Source organism: Panthera tigris, chromosome B1 (assembly GCF_018350195.1).
Source record: "Panthera tigris isolate Pti1 chromosome B1, P.tigris_Pti1_mat1.1, whole genome shotgun sequence".
NCBI lineage: Eukaryota > Metazoa > Chordata > Mammalia > Carnivora > Felidae > Panthera > Panthera tigris.
The window spans coordinates 38,474,752-38,497,819 of NC_056663.1; the positions used below are offsets into that span (position 1 = coordinate 38,474,752).

At 39.7% G+C, this 23,068-nt stretch overlaps 1 protein-coding gene across 5 annotated transcripts in view; it reads right to left on the minus strand.

Moving 5' to 3' along the window:
* PSD3 (pleckstrin and Sec7 domain containing 3) overlaps positions 1-23,068 on the minus strand; it is a 734,808-nt gene that overhangs the window by 101,521 nt on the left and 610,219 nt on the right. For all 5 annotated transcript variants that reach the window (XM_042983313.1, XM_042983312.1, XM_042983314.1 and 2 more), the window contains one exon: positions 517-587. In XM_042983313.1, the coding sequence (XP_042839247.1) occupies positions 517-587 (71 nt within the window). The remainder of the gene's footprint in view (positions 1-516; positions 588-23,068) is intronic.

Here is a 23,068-nt window from a genome sequence, read left to right on the forward strand (position 1 = left end):
GTTTCTAGATTTAAGTGAGATCTAAATGAGATAAATAACTAAATGAAGATATACTGTTACATAGCAATAATGAAGGATATATATGAGGATATAACTATAGTATAAATAAGTATAAAAACCATTGGAACAAGTGCTACCACAGGTCTGTACCCGAATAGACCACATACAGTCTTGATTTATCAACCCATATTCACAATTTATAATTGAACACAAATGGAACACAAAATATTTTTACATATATTTAATATATTATAAAATACATATAGAACATATATACCATAAAATACTTTATGCATAAATTACTTCATGTAAGATACATAATTACACATATATATAATTTTTAAAATAATTTTTTAACCAGAAACAAAAAAAAATCTAAAAAAAGAATTTAGATATCAATTAAATAATCTTTTGGGTGTTTGATGTAGCCTCTTTGTATGAAATGAATATTTTGGAGGTACTTTGTTAAATCATTTCATAAAATTTTACGGCCTTCATTTTTTAATTTATGTTTACCTTTTGCAAGTAAAGGACTGTTCCTTTTAGTACAGCATAAAATGTTTTCCATCCTCGCTTCCCTCTTGGAGCTAGAAAGGGTAAAAAATGGAAAATGTTATTTGACAGAAAACAGCACTTTAGGAAGAAGTGAAATGATCAACATGGTGTATTTCAATGATCTTGGTTTATTAGCTTCCAAAATTAATAATAAGAACTAAAATATTTTGAAACGTAACTGTGTAATAGTCAATCTTCCAAAAATGTTTTCCATGTATTATTTCATTTAATCCTCACAATAATAATGTGAGATAGGTACTATGACTCTTGTCTTTTTATAAAACTGAAGCACAGAGAAGTAATCTGCTCATGGTCATACAACTAGGAAGAGGAGAAGCAGGAATCTGAACCCAGGTAGCATGGCTCTATAGCCTGCACTCTAGTAGACATGACTTAAAGACTGGGAAAGCAAAGAGGCATTTTGCAAGTGCATATTAATCCCAGAGAAAGCTTAAAAGCTCATGTACCGGATCATTTATAGCTCTGTCAAAGTTTCTAGAAATCATTAAAGTCTCAGAATATAAAAGGACTCCTCTTGGTATTTCTCCCACATACCTACCAACTGGATTATAACTTTGGCAACCTGCATTACCTCAGCTGCAGATCTTGCCACACTGTAACATAATATTTTTGTTTTAAGTGTCTCTTTCAGGAGACTATGAATGACCTGAGAGCAGGTATCCTTCATTTTTATAATTCATAGTACCTGGCACAGTGTATGGCAGTCATTAGGCACCCTCATAAAAAATCTCCAAATTAATGTTCTTTAAGAAGTCCTTACAGGGGCGCCTGGGTGGCTCAGTCAGTTGGGCGTCTGACTTCGGCTCAGGTCATGATCTCGTGGTCCGTGAGTTCGAGCCCCGCGTCGGGCTCTGTGCTGACAGCTCAGAGCCTGGAGCCTGTTTCAGATTCTGTGTCTCCCTCTCTTTGACCCTTCCCCCGTTCGTGCTCTGTCTCTGTCTCAAAAATGAATAAACGTTAAAAAAAAAATAAAAATAAAAAAAAACACTGAAAACTTAAAAAAAAAAAGAAGTCCTTACATTCCTTTTGTTTATATTTTCCTGGAGTATAAAGTAGAATTCATCTATTTTTTAAAATGTTTATTTATTTTTGAAAGACAGAGAGACAGTGGGAGATGCAGAGAGAGGGAGACACAGAATCTGAAACAGGCCCCAGGCTCTGAGCTGTCAGCACACAGAGCCCGACATGGGGCTTGAACTCACGAACTGTGAGATCACTACCTGAGCAGAAGTCAGAGCCTTAACCAACTGAGCCACCCAGGCATCCCTACAATTTCTCCATTGAATCAATGTATACTTTTACAGAATGTCCTAAAACAAAAACACAGATTAGCAAATATAGTTTACTATTCATTCGTAATCTTAATAAAATTAAAATATATAACTGGAAAATTTTATTACCTGAATGACATTTTTCTAAACACGTCTATCCAAATAGGTAGGTACGGTCACTCATTCTTACTCCTTTATCAACTATCTGGCTGCCTTTAGGCTGTCTTTAACTTGGATGCTTGATTAAATTAGGAAGTGCATTATTCTTAAGCAAATCCTTTAAATCTCCTTTGACTGAAGACTCAAGAATCCTTAGGGTTGGCAACTGTGTTAATATCCACCTACAGAACACAGGTGCCCCTGCCAACACTATACTGATATATCCACCTGGCAAAGAAGGACTCAAAACATCTGCTCTGCAGGTTTCTGGGGGAAATTTAAAAAAACCAAAAAACCAAAAAGCAAAACAAAACAAAACAAAAAACAACAACCAAAAACAAACCATCCCATCTGTTTCCACTATGCAAGGTTTAAAAGTATGTACTCAAAAATAAGTGAACAAAAACAGTACACCATTATCTCCTTTATAAAGAGAATCACAGATCATTTATACATATCTATATATAATATATAGATATTATGTATATTATATATAAATGTTATATAATACAGTATATATATAATTTATATGTGTATATATCATATATATGTATATATCATATATATATATATATATATATATATATATATATATATATACACTGAATATTGACTGTACTGTTAAATAGATGTCAAATTCTGATACAGCTGATGTGACAACAGTGCACACAGAAACACAGAAGTGACCACAGGAACTACTGCAGAGCAGGACCAAAGGCAGCGTGGTGTGCCGAACCCACCAGACTAGAAAGCAGACCAGCTGGTTTCTAGCCCTGTCTTAAACCCATCTCACCCAAAACTTTAACTGAGTAACTTCTAACTGATCCACCAACTTTTCAAAAATTTGGATGTTTCATTTAAAATCATGGATAATTTACCTAAGTTAAGGCAAAGAACTAGCTAATGCTGGAAAGGAACTTAGAGAAAACTGCTTTTTTTCCCTCTTACTTTTTGTTGTTGTTTAACATCTTTAATCCCCATCACCTACCCATTCCCCCCATCCAAATCGTCTCTGGTAACCATCAGTTTAGTTCTCTACACTTAAGAGTCTGTTTCTTCCTTTGTCTCTGTCTCTTTTTCTCTCTTGGTTTTATTTCTTAAATTTCACATATGAGTAATGGTATTCATATGGTATTTGTCTTTCTCTGACTGACTTATTTCACTTAGCATTATGTTCTCTAGATCCATCCATGTTGTTGCAGATGACAAGGTTTCATTCTTTTTTATGGCTGAGTAATATTATATATACTTCTTTATCCATTTATCTATTGAAGGACACTTGGGCTGCTTCTGCAATTTGGCTACTGTAAATAATGCCACAATAAACATAGGGGTGCATATATCCTTTTGAATTAGTGTTGTTATATTTTTTGAGTAAATACCCAGTACTGTGATTACTAAATTATAGGGTAGTTCTATTTTTAATTTAAATTTTTAATTTTTTGAGGAAAATTTTCACAGTGTACGTACCTGCCTGCATTCCTACCAATAGTGAGGGAGGGTTCCTTTTTTTCCACATTCTCACCAACACCTGCTTTTTCTAGTGTTGTTGATTTTAGCCATCTGACAGGCATGAGGTAATATTACATTGTAGTTTTGTATCCTATGACTTATGATTGGAGCATTTAGTATATTTATATGCAAAGTAATTAGTGATAGATGTGTACTTATTGCCATTTTGTTACTTGTTTTGGGCTTATTCTTGTAGTTTTTCTCCTATCCTTTCTTCTCTTGCTCTCTTTCATGGTTTACTGGCTTTCTTTAGTGATATACAGTAAAACCTTGGATTGTGAATAACTTGTTTCTGTGAGTGTTCTGCAGGATAAGCAAGCATTTCTAATAAATTTTAACTTGATAAATGAGCAATATCTTGCAATACAAGTAGTATGTGATGCCTAATGTCACATGATCACACCTGAGCCAATGGTTCTTCTCTCTCTCACTGCGGGATTATGGGTGATCATCAATGCAATGTCACATTTGTGGTAAATCCTCAAAAGAAGGCAAAAGCAAGTGGCATTGGATAGGCTCCCTTTTAAAACTGCACAAAACGAAAAAGATTCCACACCCGTGATTCTGTTAGTGATAGTGAAAGTTGTCCTATAAAATAACCCTTCTTTCTCGTCTCCCTTGCACCAGCCATGAAGGTTTTCAAAGTTAAGTGTAGGTTAATTTTTTTCTTTATAGTTTTTATTTTATTATTTTGTATTATATTACAGTATTGTAATCATTTTTATATGAATATTTTTGGGTTGTGGAAAGCATCATCTGAGTTTCCACTATTTCTTATGGGGAAATTCATTTTGACTCACAAATGCTTTGGATCACAATTTGGAACAAATTATGCTCACAAACCAAGGTTTTACTGTACTTGGATTTCTTCCTCATTCTTTGCATATCTATTCGTGGTTTTTAATTTGTGACTGCCATTAGTTTGTATAACATCTTCCACATACAGCAGTCTCTGTTATGTTGATGGTCACTTAAGTTGGAAAACATTCTTTACTCCTCTCACCCCCACAATTTATGTATATAGTGTCATATTTTACATCCTTTTATCTTGTGACTCCCTTGACTGGTTTTTACAGATTTACTTATTTTTACTCCTTTTGTGTTTCTTACTTTTCATACTCTCACTTATGGTCTTTCCTTTCCACTCAAAGGGTGCCTTTTAATATTTCTTGTAGGGTTTGTTTAGTTGTCATGAAATCCTTTATTTTTTGTTTGTCTGAGACACTGTCATTCTACTCTAAATGATAGCCTTGCTGGATAGAGTATTCTTGGATACAGATTTTTCTCTTTTAGCACTTCAAATGTATCATGTCACTGCCTTCTGGCCTACAAAGTTTCTCCTGAAAAACCTGCTGATTACCTTATGGGGTTTCCCTTATATGGGATTTCCACTCAGATTATGATCCCAGGGTCATGGGATCGAGCCCTGTGTCAGGCTCTGCACTGAGTGTAAAGTCTGTTTAAGATTCTCTCTCTCTCTCTTTCCCTCTGCCCCTCTCCCCTGCTTGCATGCACTCTCTGAAATTAAAAACAAAACAAAAAAAAAACCCAAAAAAACATATAAAAAAATAAACATGATGGGAGGAATGAATGAGAGTTCTATTTGGAAACCCAATGTCACCTACTGAAAGGCTTTAAATTATAAGGGTGATAGGGAGTTGGTAAGTAGGTTTTAAAAATACCTAGGTGTCTACTGTAAAAAGGTGTTTACAGAACTCTATCAAAAGACATGATTTTATGCACTAGACTATGCTTTCATAGCTGTTTTTAATATGCATACTCAAAGTTCAAAGACACTTACCTTCTTTTTGAAAATACAAAGATTTTAGAATATTTTGTTCTCATCATCTGCCTCCAACCTTACATGATAATGGTACCTATTACTTTTGTTTGTTTTTTTAACACTACCAAAAAAGACATCATTATTTTTGTATGTGTCTATAAACTCCCATTGTCTATATATACTTTCATGTTTACATTTATTCATTAACACTTTCTGTACCTCAGATTTCTTTTTGAGGTCATGTTCAATTAATTCTCTAAATTTATACTTAGAAGTTCCTTTTGTGAGGGTTGTTTTGATGGGAAATCATTTTCTACTTTTGTTTACATAAAAATGTCTTTATTTCATTAAAAATTCTGGGTTGACAATTCAATTTCCTTATGAAGATATAATTTCACTACCTTTTGATCTCACTATTGTTTCAATGTCTATCTTGACTCTAGTTGTTATGTCTAAGAAGAGGTTTCTTTAAATTGATCCAGCTTGATGTTCTTTGGGCTGTGTGTCATTTCCAAATTCTTGTAGTTATTAGATCTTTGAATATTGTGTCTCCTCCATTTTCTCCACTATTTTAACCTCTGACACTCTTTTAATTGCATTCCACAGGTTTTTTTTTTTACCTGTTCTCTCTTATATTCTTTTTATTTTTCTATGCTAAAAGCTGTGTAATTTTATCTCCAATTCTCCTTGGATACCCAGATCCAGAGATACTCTGAAGGTATAGCACCCCTAGGGTTAGCTTCCTGTCCTAGATTTGTACTCATATTTTTTTCCTGGCCTCATAGGATTTCCCTTTCATTGTTATAGTCATCCATTCTTTTAAAAGGTATGTTAAAATACCTCATCATTTTTAGATGTTTTATAATGGAAATTTTGGAATTTGTAGGCTGTTGTATTGTCAAAATAGACCCTCTAGCTCTTTTTTCTTTAAAGAATTTTTTTGTAGAGAATTTTTTAATCTAGAAACAATTCATGAGAAGAATACAGTAAGTGCTGAGGACAAGATGAGAGGAATCATAACACAGAACACAAGGGAGGAGGCAATTACAATTGTCCAGATGAGAGAAAAAGGCCAAAATATGGGCAGAAGTACACAATAAATAAACTAAAGAAATAAAAAGGGGAAAGGCAGTAATGTTAACTGAGCACCTATATCCAGTGCTCTGAGCATTGGGCTAGCATTTAAAATGTACACTATATTTGATCTAAACAATCCTTAGTTTAGGTATTATTGCCTCTTTTCACATTAATGTCTCCTAAGCTACACTTGCAGTCCTAAAGGTAGAGTAAGCTACTGAGAAGGCTACCTGTCTAAGGATTTCAGAGCTACTGTATAGGGCAATTCAGCCAAGGAAACGTATTCTAAGGCTACACTGAGAAGGAGAAACTGTGCAGGTGGTAATCTTTTATAAATGATCAAGCCTGCTACTCCAGTGAGATAAATATAATGGATAGGGAAAGGAGAAGTCCAGACAGGAGGGGGATACAAATACAAAGTATATTCTCTAATATCACTGAACTCAGGGACTTTCAAAGGTATTCTTGCTCATGGCTATGAACCTCAGAACTGAGGCATGATCCCTGCATCTGCCCTCTCAGATGTGACCAGCCCAAAATTTCTGTGGAGTACTAACTCTCATAGCAATAACAATTACAGCTGTGGTAATAGCACATATTGTTTTAAGCACTGTTCCAAAACTTGATATGAATTAACTAAAGCCTACAACTTCATAAGGAAGCAATTATTATAATCTCTATTTTACAGATGTGGGATCCAAAATCCCATCTAACCTGCAACACTTGGTTCCCACAGCACTGGCCACATTTACTCTGGTTTGTATGCAGGGAAAAGACCAGTTAAACCAGACTCAGTATACAATGTCTTGGTTAACTCTGAGATACTGGAGTTATCTTCAAATTATTTATGATCTAAGCATGAACACTGACCAGTCAGGAAAGACACTGTCCAATCAGGACTGAAGGGACACCCATAGTAAATAGTCTGTACAACTGAACCAGTACATATATTCCCTATCAGTCCTGCCTGGGAGAATGTTTCCTGCCCACCGTAGGTTAAAATAAGAAAGAAGAAAAGTCAAACAAAACTCTGTGATTATTGTCCTACATCTCACCCATACACACACACACACACACACACACACACACACACACACACACACAAATACACATTTCTGTAAAAGAGAAATTGGCAGTTGTTCCAAAGATAGGTGATATTGGAACTATTATGAAATCTTGAATATTAGAAACCAGCTCTTGTTAATGTTCTTATCTTACCTTCATTATACAGTTGAAGAAGTCTTTTTGGAAATATAAAGTAACAATACCTTGGCTTCAATTATTGCCATTGGTCTTTGTAAAATAGTTAAATTACCTGGGACCAAAAGCACAGGTTGTCACCATTATTTCATAAAGAGGAAGGAATCAGAAAATGTTCCCGAGCAATAAAATATTAAGTAAAGATTGATACTGAATATATGCCAGAAAATAAACCTATGTATTTTTTGTAGTCTACCAAAAGGTATAGGCTTCATGTAAAAGTTTATATTTGCATGCTATACTCTGCAACTTTAATTTTTTTCTGAACCAAACTGGGAAGAAATTGTGGCTAGGATCTTAGTGTCCCAATTTTTCTATTTTATTCAAAAAGGAATGATTTTTTTCCTACATCAAAATAGATTAATCCTGCTTCTGGCCGCTGTGGGGAATAAGCTTAGGAACTCCCTGAGTTTTCACCGACTGGTTAACAAGGCATAAAGAATTAGAAAGCCATAGGATGTACACACCCAAGTTTGGGTAAACACGAGTAGGTAAATAAAATTAGGTAAATGGGCAAAGGCCCCCAGTATAGGTAAAGCGAGGCAAAGGTCCCAGTGTAGGACAAAGGTATAAGAATAGGGAAATCTCAGGATGAAAACATCCAAGATGAGGTAAACAAGATTAGGTATTCAGGGCAGAAATGCCCCCAATTTAGTACAATAGCAGAAAGCTGCTTTCGTAGGAAGGAAGGACCAAATTAGGTAAACAGGTAAATAGGACTATAGACCTCTGCAGGGCAAAATTGCCCAGGGGGAGCTAATTAGCAAAAGAAAGGTGCCTTGTTGACCCTGAGGTAGCATGCTCATTCTTGTCCCCTAGGCCAGTTTAGGGAAGCAGAAGTGTTGCCTCATGTTTCCTGTAAACAACCCTTCACCTGGCACCAGAATCTTGTTTGTATTGACCCAAACTCCTAACACCGCATATATTCAAAACCCCCTTTCCCTTATGCCCATGAGTTAATGTTCACAATTTCATTGTCTCTGCACGCCCATCACCACGTTTGTAAGCTTCTGATCCTAATAAAAATGGAGCAAGGACCCTTACTCGGGGCTCTTGTCTCCTCCCAGACATTAGCTTCTCTCGCATTTTTAATCCTGTCTCCCACCTTCTTGCTGGACAAGACAGAACTCCAGACCCAGAGTCTATGACAGGCCACTTCGTACTTTGGATTCCCTAATCCACAACTTTTTGCTTTTATTCAAGTTTAATATCAGAAAGACTTAATATGTATGGAAAGGCATAGTATGTACATTGCCTATTTTTTTCTTTTAATACTCTAACCTTTCTTTCCTGTCTGTTGGCTTGAAAAGCATTCTTCTACTGCCCCAATAAAATGACAAAAATACCATCTTCCCCAAAGAGTAGAGGTCAGTAAGAACACTAATGAGAAATAATTCTTGAGTAAGGCCTGAAAGCTAACATTTTTGGTCCTACCAGGTTTGAACAAAGGGAAACATGAGAATGTGATGGTTCTATGCACATTATCTTCAATTTCCTTACTTTAATGAAGAAATGCATTTAAAATATAATGTAATACCACTGGTGGCATTCCAAAATAAATCCTTGCTGAACTTGGAAACAAAGATGTGCTCAGCAAAGCTCTTCTATACTAATATAATTGGGATACATTTATATTAGATTTGTAAAAAGCACAAGACATTTTTAAAGGTGCTTTATTTCTCTAGTGACAGCATCTGAAAATTGGTAAAAATTCTTAAAGTATCTTCTTTACAGAATAAAGAGGTATTGCTACCTTGGTAGCAGGCAGACTCATAAATTCTACACCACTGAGGGCTGAAAGTACAGCATACGGTGAGGGGAGGGGGAATGCTTTCTGCAACTGATTTGCAAAGGACTTAGATTCATAAATGACAGCCCTACAAAACATTAAAGAATTGAAGGGTGATCTTTGTATATTTATCCTTAATTTTCTTTCATAAACATCCTCAGGGACCACCATAATTACTATTAAATCTTTATAGAGTGTAAAGGTCAAGAGGTGGTCACCCAAAATGTGCCGCTTTGGTGTATCAATTATTTTCAATAAAAGTTACTTAAGAAAGAACCAATGCAAAAAGAACACTCTAAACCCTCCCTTCTTTGTCTCCAGAAAACAAGATATAAATCTCTCATGTGAAAGGTACCCTTCTTGTTCGGAGTAAAGATATCCTTATCACCAGAGATACAAAATTTAGAGCAGAGAAGGCTATATTAACAACCCTTGTTACTTTTTACTAATTTACTACCCCAGCCCAATTCTATTTAGCATCCCTTATTAACTGAAGCTCCCAAAGTTAAGTTTTCTTTGTTGTGTCAATCTATCACAGATTTATTGTCTGTTTGTCTAAAAAGTATAAAACCTGCCTACCTTGGTCATTTCTTCAATTATAGGACTTCTGTTTGCATGTAATAAAACTTTGGTTTTTTCTCCTGTTAATGTCTCATGTCAATTTACTTCTTAGTCAAGAAGGACCCTGATGGGCACAAGAAAAATGATTTCTTCATTCCCTACAGTAGGCATAGTTGGCAAGATAAAATTCTACTTGATATTTGCTCCAAAGATTCTGCAGCTTTCAGATCTTGGGACATCTTATGTATAGCCTATAAAAGATAAGGTTCCTTACCATGGTAGCTCAGGAATCTATCTGCAGAGTCCAATGGAGCAAGAGTGGTAAGAATATATTTTCCCTTTCTCTAAATTTAGATTAGGAGGAAAAAATACTGTGGAATTGGTTCCTTAGGCTTAGTGACTCTTGGTAAAAAATTGGTAGAATGCTCTTGGTTTTACTGATCCATTTCTTTCCAGAGATGGTCATTGTCTTGTCTGTGTCCTTTGTGTTGTTTGTCACATATAGGTATTACAACAGGGCAGAACACAGGGACTGGCTCTATAAGCCTGCTGTTGGAGCCTGGCTTACAGACTTAGTTCATGGCTTTCATCAAACTAGCATCTGCTTTAGGGAGCCCCTCCCCAAAGAATGTGGTGAAAACCTCAAGACAAGGGAAAGTAACCTGGCTATGTGTGCATACATGACATTCCTCACAATTCTGTAATGCAGACTGCCCATTTAGACTGTATGTTACCATATACGGGAGACAAAGGAGCAAGAACTGTACAAAAGGCAACCCACCCACACCCCACCCTGCTGTTCTCAGGGCTCAGCCTTTTGGGGTCTTAGCCCACTGAGCCTGTGCTGGCATGAATAAAGCTGCATCCTGGAAAGAAAAGCCTTGCTTGGTGTCCCAACTCTCTGTGTGTTTTTTTCCTGCTACATTTCTTGGGGGCTTGGGTCTGGGATTCGGAGATGGTGCATTTCTACCTCCTTTTTCACAGGGGTGGGAACCTCGGAGTGCTAGGAGAAGTGACCAGTGGACCACTTGATCTGTAGGAGAACTAGCTCCTCCCAGTGTGCTGGGGCAAGGACCCCAGATGCACAACAGAACCTGGTGAGGCCCAGAAACCAGCTCAGGGAGCGCTGTCCACCAGACTGGTAAGAACCAGGGTTTGTTTTGGTAGACCTATTCTTGAGAGGCTGAAGGGGAGCCTGATCACCTCCCAGAGTTGCTCAAGTGGTTCCACAAGGAATGAAACTGCAACTCTAAGGCGCTGGGCACTGGGCAGCAGGGTAGAGTCACTGTGTGACTGTGTGTGAATGAGACAGCGGAATGGGCTGTTCAATGGGCTGAAGCGAGTGGTGAGTCTTGATCCGTGGTTACATGGTGACCTCATATGGCTTAGGGCGGCATCAGATTTCCTCGGGAGTCTATCCAGGTCAGGGCTTGATATGAAATCTGACAATGCTAAGAGGAGACTGAAATATCTCTGAGAGGAGAGCAGCTGGAAACGGACAAAGTGAGCATGCGTCCTCTCCAAATTAGACCCTTCCCCTTTTTTCCTCTCTTGTACATTAAAGTTGTCCTTTAGGGGGAGGAAATGGGTAGAAAGCAGAGTAAACCAACTCCCCTAGAGTGTATGTTGAGGAATTTAAAAAAGGGATATTCAGGAGATTAGGGTGTGAGATGAACCCCTGGAAAGCTCCGGACATGCTGTGAAATTGATTGGCCATTGTTCAGGATGGGCTGGCCCTCTAAGGGCTCACTTGATAAGGAACTAGCTGGCCGAGTATTCAGGGTTGTTGTGGGGGATCCAGATCACCTTGACCAATTTCCTTATATTGACTGTTGGCAAGACCTGGTCCTACTCAGCCACCTTGGCTAAAAGTCTGTATTGAAGAGAATTTCTAAACCTATGACAGCTAATGACACAGCTTCCTCCAAATGCCAGCCAAAAACTGAAAAACCCGTACTGTCAGGAGAGTCTGAGAGGACCCCACCACCATATGCCCCACTGTATCCCTCACTGCCACCTGTGCCTCCAGCTTCCCCGGCTGCTGAAACCCCACTGGATTCTGGCCCTAGACCCAAGGCCTTACCATTTCTACCACCTCTCCAGATGTGACTGGCTTGCCTGGACCATTGGTCCTAACCCCTACAGGAAGGCAACTAGAAGATCAAGCCAGCAGAGATAGACCCCCCCCCCCCCCCCGCCCTGCCCCGCAGCAACACCAGGGAGCCCTACAGATGCCACTGAAGGAATCTAGGGGACCTGTCTGTTATTATCAGGAAGGCCAGATCCAAGAAGGCCAGCATGTTTTTGTCTACCAACCCTTTACCACTACGGACCTCCTAAATTGGAAGCACCATACTCCCTCCTATACGGAGAAGCCCCAGGCTAAGATTGAACTAATGCAGTCCATAATTGAACTAATGCAGTCCATAATTCAAAACCATAGACCTACCTGGATGGACTGCCACCAATGCCTCCTGATCCACTTCGACACAGAGGAACATCACCGAATTATGCAGGCAGCCCTAAAATGGTCAGATAAGAATGTCCTGGCTGGGACACTAGGCACCCAGCCTTATGCTCAGGCTCACTTTCCTGGGGAGGATCCCAAATAGGACCCAAATGACCCAAGTTTAGATGGAGGGCTCGCAAAGACTGAACAGTATCAAGAAGCCCTTCTAAATGACATGAAGGAAGGGGAGAAAAAGGCCATAAATGTGAGTAAAACATCAGAAGTGCTCCAGGGACCCAAGGAGAGCCTGAGCTGGTTCTATGAGAGGCTATGTGAGGCATTTCGTCTCTCCACAACTTTTGATCCAGAGGCACCTGTTAACCAGCTGGTGGTCAATGCAGCTTTTGTAGGTCAGGCCCAAGGGAACATCCAGCACAAGCTGTAAAAGCTAGAGGGTTTCGCTGGCATGAATGTCAGTCAGTTGCTGGTAGTAGCAACTAAGGAATTTGTCAAGGACTGAACAGTATCCAGAAGTCCTTCTAAATGACATGAAGGAAGGGGAGAATGCAGGGTACTCTGTAGTGACACTGAATTCTATCATTGAGGCCAAACCCCTGCCAAAGGGGACTTGGGCACAAGAATGCAGAGCTCATTGTGCTAACATGAACCCTCCAACTGGCGGCAGGGATACATGTTACTATATACGCAGACTCTATGTCTTCACCACTCTCCACATACACAGGCTTTATATAAAGAGAAGGGTCTAATAAACTCAGAAGGAAAAGACATAAAGTATGGTAAGGAAATCCTTGAACTCTTAGATGCTGTGTGGGCCCCTAAAAGACTGGCAGTCATGCATTGTCAGGGACATCAAAGGGGAGACACCACAGCCGCATGGGGAAACCATAAGGCAGACCTAGAGGCAAAGCTTTTGGCTTCCAAAGGAACAGTGGAATCAATGGTTTTAACTGCTGCACTGTTCCCTAGTCCACTGGCAGAATGGAACCCTAATTACTCACACCATGAGAGTACCTTGTTTAAGACTGAAAATGGAAGCTACCTCCCAGTTGGATGGTGGAAATTTGAAGACAGCTGAGTGGCAATTCCTGAGGCCCTGGTTCCAGCTTTTGTCAAGGAGTTCGATCAGGAAAGCCATATTGGCTGGACAGCTCTCAAGGCTACGTTAAGCTGACATGTCTACATCCCTTGACTCTCCAGCATAACCTGAGCAGTATGTGAGCTGTGAAACGTGCACCCAGAATAACTCAAGTTAGGGAACCAAGGCTTCCCCTGGGATGCAGAGTGTCAGGGGAGCCCTGTTTGAAAATATGATGATGAACTTCACAGAGCTTCCCCAGGACTGAGGCCATATATATCTGTTGGTCTTCATGTGCATTTTCTTAGGCTGGGTGGACGTATTCCCTACTCACACAGAAAAGGTACATGAACTGGCCCGACTTCTTCTTCAAAAGAAATCATTCCTTGATTTGTGAAACTATCACTATGGGATCAGATAATAGGCAAGCACTTGTGGCTGAGGTGATGCAGCTGGTGGCAAAGGGGTTAAAGATCACCCGGAAGTTACATATGGCATACTGACCCCAGAGCTCTGGGAAGGTACAACTAATGAATCAAACCCTGAAGCTGCAATTAAGTAAACTATGTTAGGAAACCCATTTACACTGGGACCAGGTGTTGCCAATTGTTTTGTTAAGAATCAGCCCTACTAAGCAGACAAGGTTCCCCCCTTATGAAATTCTTCATGGGTGCCCTCCCCTCCATTATCAAGTCATGGGGGGGGGTGATCTAAATGAGATAGGTAATCTAACCCTAAGGCAACAGATGTGGGCCCTTGGCTCTACCCTAACCACCTGACACCACTGGGTGTAAGGAAGCGATTACCTGTGAGTCCGACCACAGATGCTCACCCCTTTAAACCAGTGGATGCTGTATGGGTGAAGGAATGTGATGTCTAACCCCTAAAACCCCTCTGGAGGAGTCTGTTCACTGTCATTTTGTCCACCTCTACTGCAGTAAAGTTAGCTGAGGTGGGTCCCTGGATTCACCACAGCAGAGTGAAGCCAGCATCTCAAAACCTGGGAGTGCATTCCTAATCCATCAACGCCATGCAAGCTGACCATACAAAAGAAGCAAGCTGCAACTCCAGAGGCTCTGGGAGACTGCAGCCCTGCTTCAGTCACTCCAGAAGCTGACTAATCTATGCATGACAGAAGCTTGAGGAATCAATGGTCCGATGGAACAAATAGACTGTTCTTATTTTTTATATCTATTTCCTTACTGTGATGCACTGTCACCCCATGTGTCTTGCAGTCATTGTGATTCTTGCTCTACTTTTCACCATAGGATTGGCAGAGGTTGCCCCAGTCAGCTGAGAGTGTGGTGAGAGTTTTCTGTTAGCACTTACCTTGCTTTTATGGACAGGATGCTTTGTTGGTATTGGTTGCTTCTAATCTAGACCCTTCTGTAGACCTAGATTCCTCATCATACGACCCATGTATTTGTATGAACAGGTCAGGCCAGGGAGTCACGTGGATCTTACTATACCATACTCACTTTTCATGCCAAGGAAAAGTCTTGGGGACCTGCAGACACAATAAGACCTATCTGCTAATGGGAGAGTCAATACACTTGCTTTGACCCCCAATACTCCCCCAGTGAAGACTGGTTAGAAGTCTGATCCTACCAAGAGGGTAGGGCCTTGGTCAGCTGGACACAAATTACTAACCCACAACGATTGGTGTCAATGTTACTTGACGCTATGTGAGGTTATAGGTATTGGCCCAGAGGCATCTGTCATGCGAAAAAAGTGGGTACTTGTCACAGAGGGCCCAAGGGCTCTTGATGCACTATGTGGAGGCTTAGATTGGGAGACGGAATACCAATGCAATGACAAATACATGTGTGAGGAAAACAGTTTATGTGCCTATACACCTGAGATTTTATGCCCCAGCTGGAGCTGTGTTTCATGGGCTACTTGGAAAAAAGAAGGCACAACAGCACTCCTTCAGAAGGGGGCTGCTACATCAGGTTGTCAATCAAAAGTCTGTAACCCTGTTAATTTTACCATAGTTAACCCAGGAGATTCCAAATGGCAGTGGGGCACCTGAGTTGGCATCTGGATTCATGGGTGAGGCAGAGACCCAGGGACTGTGCTACATTTCAAGAGAGTCACTACCACCCATCCAACCATGTCCCATCAAGTCTTCTACTCCTTCAATGAAGAAATAAGAAGTAGCCCCCTTCCCACTTCAGTCACAGAAAGGAACTTGTTTCTAGCCCTAGCAGAGACTATGGCCCAGACTCTCAAGATCTCTTCCTGCTATGTATGCAGGGGAACGAACATGGGGGATCAATGGTCATGGGGGGTAGAGAATTAGATCCCTGCGAACCTTATAATGAAATAGAATACACCAGTCCTACTACTGGGATTTGGCCCCTCAAAACCTCAATTATTGGGAAAAACTGCCTTGTCTGATGGGGGAAAAAGTTCACCATCTCTGTTGGAAGCTTAATGGGCCCAGGCTAAAGATTTTATAACTCAACCGCCTGGGAAACCCAATGGTGGGGGACCCCAGATCTCCTAGAACTAGATCCCCACCCTTATCTAACTTTTCTCATCTTGGGACAATGTGAACACAGCCATCGAGTGGCAGGCCCTGGGTGGACTACACTGGATATGTGGAAGGACAGCCTATACAGTACTTCCCTCAGGCTGGTCAGGTCATGTGTGCTGGGAACTATTTGTCCATATTTCTTCCTGCTTCCACTTGCCAGAGGGACGATTTGGGAGTCCAAGCATATGGGGCCAAGGAGATTCAAAGGAAATGATGTGCCCTACAAATTGGCAATTGGAAAAATGATGAATGGCCTCCTGAGCGTATAACCCAGTATTATGGCCCTGCCACCTGGGCAGAGGATGGGTCCTGGGGCTACCGTGCTCCCATTTACATGCTAAACCACATAATCAGATTGCAAGCAGTTGTAAAAAGTATAACCAATGAAACTGCCAGAGCTCTTAACTTACTATCCAAGAGAAAACCAAAATGCTCAATGTTTTCACCAAAATCACTTGGCTTTAGATTAATTGCTTGCTTCTGGGGGAGGAGTTTTTGGAAAGTTTAACCTGAGCAACTGCTGCCTACAGATAGATGATGAAGGAAAAGTCATAGAGGAGATTACAGATTGAATGAGAAAGGTTGCTCAGGTCCCAGTCCAGATCTGGAAAGGTCGGGACCCTGAGGAGTTATTTGGAGAATGGTTTTCAACTCTCAGGGAATTCAAACCCTCATAGGTATTATCCTCTTGATTTTGGGAGCTTGTTTAATCCTACCTTGCCTAGCACCCCTGGTTATATGGTCTGTCTCTAACCTCACTGAGGTAATGGTCAAAAGGACAACAGCCACACATGTGATGATGTTATGGAAATCTAAACCTCTAAACCAAGATGATGCTTTTTGACCCAAAAAAGAATCAAAGGGGAGAATGTAGTAGAGCCCCTCCCTAAGGAATGTGGTGAAAACCTCAAGACAAGGGAAGGCAACCTGGCTATGTGCGCATGTGTGACATTCCTCACAACTCTGTAACAAAGACCCCCAATTCAGACTGTATGTTACCAAATATGGGAGACAAAGGAGCAAAAATTGCACAAAAGGCACCCCCCCCCTCCAGCTTTTCTCAGGGCTCAGCCTTTTGGGGTCTTAGTCCACTGAGCCCGTGCTGGCACGAATAAAGCTGCATCCTGGAAAGAAAAGCTTCTGTGTCCTGACTCTGTGTGTGTCTCCCCGCTAAAGTTTAAGTCAAGCTCTGCTGAGAGTTAATGTGCACATGAGGTAAAGACTACTGTTAAGAGACATCCTAGAATCCAGACCCATAAAAGCTCTTAAAGCACTTGCCACATAAGTCAAAGACTCCTATGCTAGGATAAACTGGTCACGACATAGGTAGATTCATAGTAGGTTACTCTTCAACCTCAAGAAAAACTTCCATGCAATGAGTTACACTGTCAAGGGACATACAATTCCCAACCCCATGGTGCATCCCTTCTAGGTATTAGTTTAGTTCTGAGAGACCCAAGGCTTAGCTAAAGCTGCTAATATGCAAATAAAAAAAAAAAAAACCTGAATGAGTTTTTTTCCTTTCATCTTGTTCTAAGAGCTTGACTTTCTGACCAAATGAAAATATTCTTTCAGGTCTCCTCTATCCAGAGGATGCCCTTACTAGGCAGTATCCTGAGGGTTAGTTGTGAGAAGGAAAACTGGTAAAAAGCAGTTAAAAGGGGCAGCCAGCTGTCTGAGGCCGGATACTCCCCTTGAATGCTTTTGGCTTCTGCAATCTTACTTGCCAGGAACCAGAAGCCAGACTGTACTAAGCCCCGCCCAACCTGGAAGCACAAATGTGTAAAAGACCAGTAAAACCCAAGCTGGATGCTCAGTCTTTGGAGGGGACTCTGCTGGGCCGGCACTGGTGCGAAATAATGTCTTTTCTGATTCCCCCGAGTGCACGCAGCTTGTCCCTTTCTGGGTGCTGAGTATTTGCTCTAACAGTTTAAATAGACTGGGGATCCAAGACAGGCAGTTATAAGCAGCATTCTCTGTAGAGCCATGCCAGCTCTCTAGGGAGTTCATCATAAGAGGTCCCATCTCTTAAGGGAATTATGTCATCTCAACCTTTGTTGTTTGTTAGTGCTCAAAAAAAAAATCCATTAAAGTAGCACCTGCCCAGTGACTATGGGTCTATTACTGCAGACAACTTACGTTTGTGGGAGACAGGAAACACCATACACACCATCATTCTTACTGCCTCTACAACAAAAGTCTTTGCTTTCTGAGACTACTTTTGGGAGTAAACATTTGGATCATGGAGGTTGTATGACCTATGCCTTCTCCAAAGCTGCCTCTTGTGTTCATACTCTAAGCATGGAAAGTTCCTTCTGAGTCTTTTCAAAAAAAGGTTTATTGGTTTGGTATTATTAAAATTAATAAAATCCTATTTGTCAGTAGTCAAACAATGGATCCTTTAAATTGGCTATGTTAGGAAGAAAAAATATATATAGAGAGAGCTCTCGATTGTATTATTAGTATGATGGCTAGCCTAAGGGACTCCTTGGACAAAACAAACAAATAGAAATTAGACTTAAGACAAAAATTAATGTCCATATCCAGTGAAAATTTCCTGTTTTAAAACTGGCTCTATCTGCCTCTTTTAACTTCCCTTTCCCTACAAAATTTGCAGAGTACTCTTGCTTAATCTCTAGATTCAAACTCTTGGGAAAATGAATAAAGTATTACACCATAAAATGGCCGAGGGGACGAAAACAAGCTCTGGTCTCTAGCTTGGAGACCCCTCTTCTGGGTTCTTCTTGCCCTGTTTGCTGCGCGCGAAAACCTGCCACAGATATGGAAGCCGACAACTATAAAGTACCCTCCGCACTTGCATTTGGCACTCAGATCTTTGGAGAAATGGTCTCCTCTGAGCCTGCCGGTGTTAAATAAATCTCTAATCCACCAAGGTCTCTGAGTGCCGGTTGGTTCTTCCGCCAGTGTTCCAGGCTGGTTCCATAACAGAACTATATAGGTTATTCTTGTAAATGCTGAAAGCCACAAAGTGAATTTGGCAGAAGTACATGGTACAGACAAAAGGGTTTGGTTTACTATATCAACTTCTGCTGTTAGGAAAAAATCTGTAATAAGATGGCCAACAGGACTGATAAGGGAATTCCAGTCCTAGTGAGAAGACTACCATTCTGGGATTTCCTTCCTACCCTGCTTGCCACAGGCACCAAATTACTACTAATGAGGGGTGTGGAAGTAACAGACTATAAATTGTCCCATCTGTTTATGCTCTGGGCTCAGATCTCTGGAGAATGATCTCTGGGCCCACCAGTGTAAAATAAACCTCCTTCCTTCCAAGATCTCCGAGTGCTGCTTGGTTCTTCTGCGGGGTGATCCAGACCAGTTTCCGTAACACTGCCAGTTTCAGATATTCCTCTGCAATAACCTTGGCAGATATATTCCTAGGACCTGACCCTACCTTTGCAAAGAATTCATGTCCCCTGAACAGCAGCAAATCTTTTAAATATATAAAGCCATTTTCCCTCTACTTACAGAAGATTCTACCAAATTTATAGGAAAATTAAAAAGGTTAGTGACTATTTACAAACCCACTCCCAGACAACTAGATAGGCTGCTGAGGGGAATTCTTACACCCCATGATTATATTGTGGTCCTGAGGCAGGCCAGACAGTCCTTATCTTCATCCTCCCCCTCTCCCCAACTAGCCCTTCACAAAGTAATGACCATGATTTCTTTTAGATCCTCTTGATGAGGGAGCATAAGGCAACTGACACCCAGCAAACACCCCACCCCTAGCAGGTGGGATGTATGTGACATCCCTCAGGCACTCCCGGCTGCCCAAGAACAAAGGAAAGGCAAGAAAACATATGGTTAGGTGATAGAGATCACAAGACCTGAGTCTCCATCAGTTTACAAATATCTTAGTAAATTATAAGAAAAAGGCAATCTTATTAATAGCTTAACCTCCAGAAACCTTTGGAGGCCCACATCACCCTCCCCTCCATAGTAATGTGGGGAACAAAGGCAAGAAGGAAAAGGCAGGTAGAATTAAATTTCTTCATGACCTGCAGCCCATTGACAAATACTTGAGGCAAATACAAACTATAACATTTCTCCAGGAACCCCCTATTGTCATAATGTTAATGCCTTATTAGAGGGGAAAGAACCTTAGCTAGACAATAGGAAGGCCCCCCCCCCCCACCGGCATCTTCTGAGTCCTCTTTAACATATCAAACTCATTTTGGAGGCCTTCTTTTTGCTTTTACCTTGCCCAACTCCACAGTCTATAGCAGGTCAGGTCATTCTTCACAACCCAAACACAACTCTTTCTGCCCAAGGGTCGGTCCTGGTGCTTTAATAAAAACACCTTTTTTTTTTGCACCAAAGACATCTCAAGCATCCTTTCTTGGCCAACAGCTCAGGACCCCCACTACTCCAAAACCCCATCACTCTTACAAATGATCTGGAAAAGGCCAATACTCAGGGACTAATAGAAGACAATGTTAAATTGTGTATTCAGAAAGAAGACTTTTGTTAAACTGCTTGATACAGACTTTACAAAGGCATAAATCTTTTGATTCCATTTTAGTTAAAAGTCTCCCTGATATAATGAAAAAAACAAGTTTAATTTAAAAAGACAGGTCAATGCCTTGACATTCAGGCTATAATTCAGTTCTTTGGGGGAATGGAAACAACTGTATCTATCTTGCACATCTCTGCAAAATCAGAAACACAACTCTGAAAACAGTTGAAGCCTGCCTATCTTTACCAATTTCCAAGCTTCACCTATTCCTCTCAAAGTGCTTACAGATATTATAAAAGATCAGGATACTGGAACAAAATTGTCCTACACTTAAAAAAAAAAAGGAAGATAGACTTTAAATAGCAATTGCCCCAAAACTCTTGAAAAAAGAAAACATAAAACTTTCATTCTTTTCCTGTCTCTTTTATCATGTCTTTGAAATGCAAACACAACCCACAATTGCCTGAGACTGAAGGAAAAAAAAGCCAGGGGGTGAGGGGGTGGGGGGGTGGGGGAGTGGGAATTAGAGGAAGGGGGAAAAGAATCCATTTTAAAATAAAAACTGCTGAAAGGGCTCTTGTGCTCAGAGGCTACAGTACCTTTGATAAAAGGACATGTTCCAAAAAGTCCACCCTGGACTTTCTTGAGAATATTTTCTCTGTGCTTTTGTGGTATAAATTTTCTACCTCCATCTTCTATAGGACTTAAAAGCCATTTTTTGAAATACATACTTAAAGGAGAATTTTCTCATCAAAAGAGAAAGAGAGGGAAAAAAAAGATGATTGGAATGAAGCCTATAACGTCCCCTCCACAAATATTTTTAAAAACAAAAGCTATAAGATTTTTGTTTGTATCTGTCTACATGTTTGTGTATATATATATATATATATATATATATATATAATATACATATATATATAATATACATATATATATTATTGCAAATGTGAGATAATTTTTCTGCCTCCAAACAGTATTGCTAAAATTTATTTGTAAAAGAGCTCTATTTAGTTGGCTTGAAGGCAAGGCAAGTGCTTATACAGATTGGACATTCTACAACTCTCAGGAATGACAGAAACTAAACCAGATGTTTTTCAAGTTCATTTAATATTCAATATTAAAGCTAATTCAAGGTTTAATTAAAGCAGACATGTCTTCAAAGTTTATCAGAATTAACACTAACTTTTATTCTACCTGAATTTACTTAAACTCAAGTTGTTATTACCTGTTAGAAAATGTATTAAAAAATAATAATAACAGCTTGGGAAGATCACTGACTTTGATGTCTCTTGAAGTTTTTATGTCTAATCTAAGCACAGTTGTTAAGAGTAAGTAAATTGAAGAGCTGTAAATAAAAAATTTTATAGGTAAATTATTATTTTCCCCAAATCTCTTTGGTAACCTGAAACCTTTAAGTTTTGCTAAGTTAGGTGATGAGTTCGGTTGAATTCACTGAATATTTCAGTCATTTACAAATAAGAAAATACTAACCATAGGTTTATAGGTTTGCATACTTTTGGTTTCTTAATTACAGAGAAACTAAAAATAAGTTTGGATCTGTTAGTAAACATCTTTTGTGCTTTATTAATAGACTGTACTATGAAAAAACACATTTTTAGAAACTGTAAAATGAATTCATAAATTTACCAATCTAAAACAATGTTGGTGCAACAGTTCACAATTATTTATCATTTAGGTTTCACTAGAAATTAAAGTTTCTGAGAGTTAAGAATTCTAATTAATATGTATGTATGGATAACACTGAGGCAGGGAAGCTGAAGGGACTCCAAACACTTAGAAAGAACATCTCTGCTGTTTTTCTGCGAGGCCCCATTTATTCATGTTCTATATTTTGCCCCTGAGTAAGCCAGAGAAGCTATGTTCCCATTTCAAGGGGGAAACAAGAAAGTTAATTGTTACTCTAAGTTTTGTCCTAGGCCAGAAACACCTAATAACATCTAGGAAGAGGCAGATCCTGAACATGTTCCAGAACTAGCTTCAAACATACATGGGCTGACGCTGGCCTCAATACACCTACCTTTGGTAACTTACGGAATGACACCTATTGTTCACCTGACATTTGCCTTTGATGGGATCCTACCATGGGTCTCTAGACCCCTTTCCAGTATAAACTCCTGACCCCAAGCACTGATGAGTCTCATTCTCCTTTCCTTTTTGGGTCTCCCAGATACTCCATCTGCTATTCTCTGTTACTCACACTATTCAGTAAATTCTGTTTTCACATTATCCAGTTTGCATTTGATTTCTATCTTGAGCAAAGCCAAACACCTTCTTGGCTGATCCTGCCAGGCCCCCCTCTGGGTCCTTGAACCCATCCTCCTTGTATCAAAGATGACAAAAAAAAAAAAAAAAAAAAAAAAAAAAAGAAAGAAAGAAAGAAAGAATAAAAGAAAAGAAAAACATCTCTGTATGAAATGAAAAGTAAAGTGTAGGTTTTTGGCAAGAAAAGTATGAAAAAATAGAAATACATTTTCATTGAAGAAAAAGAAAATAAC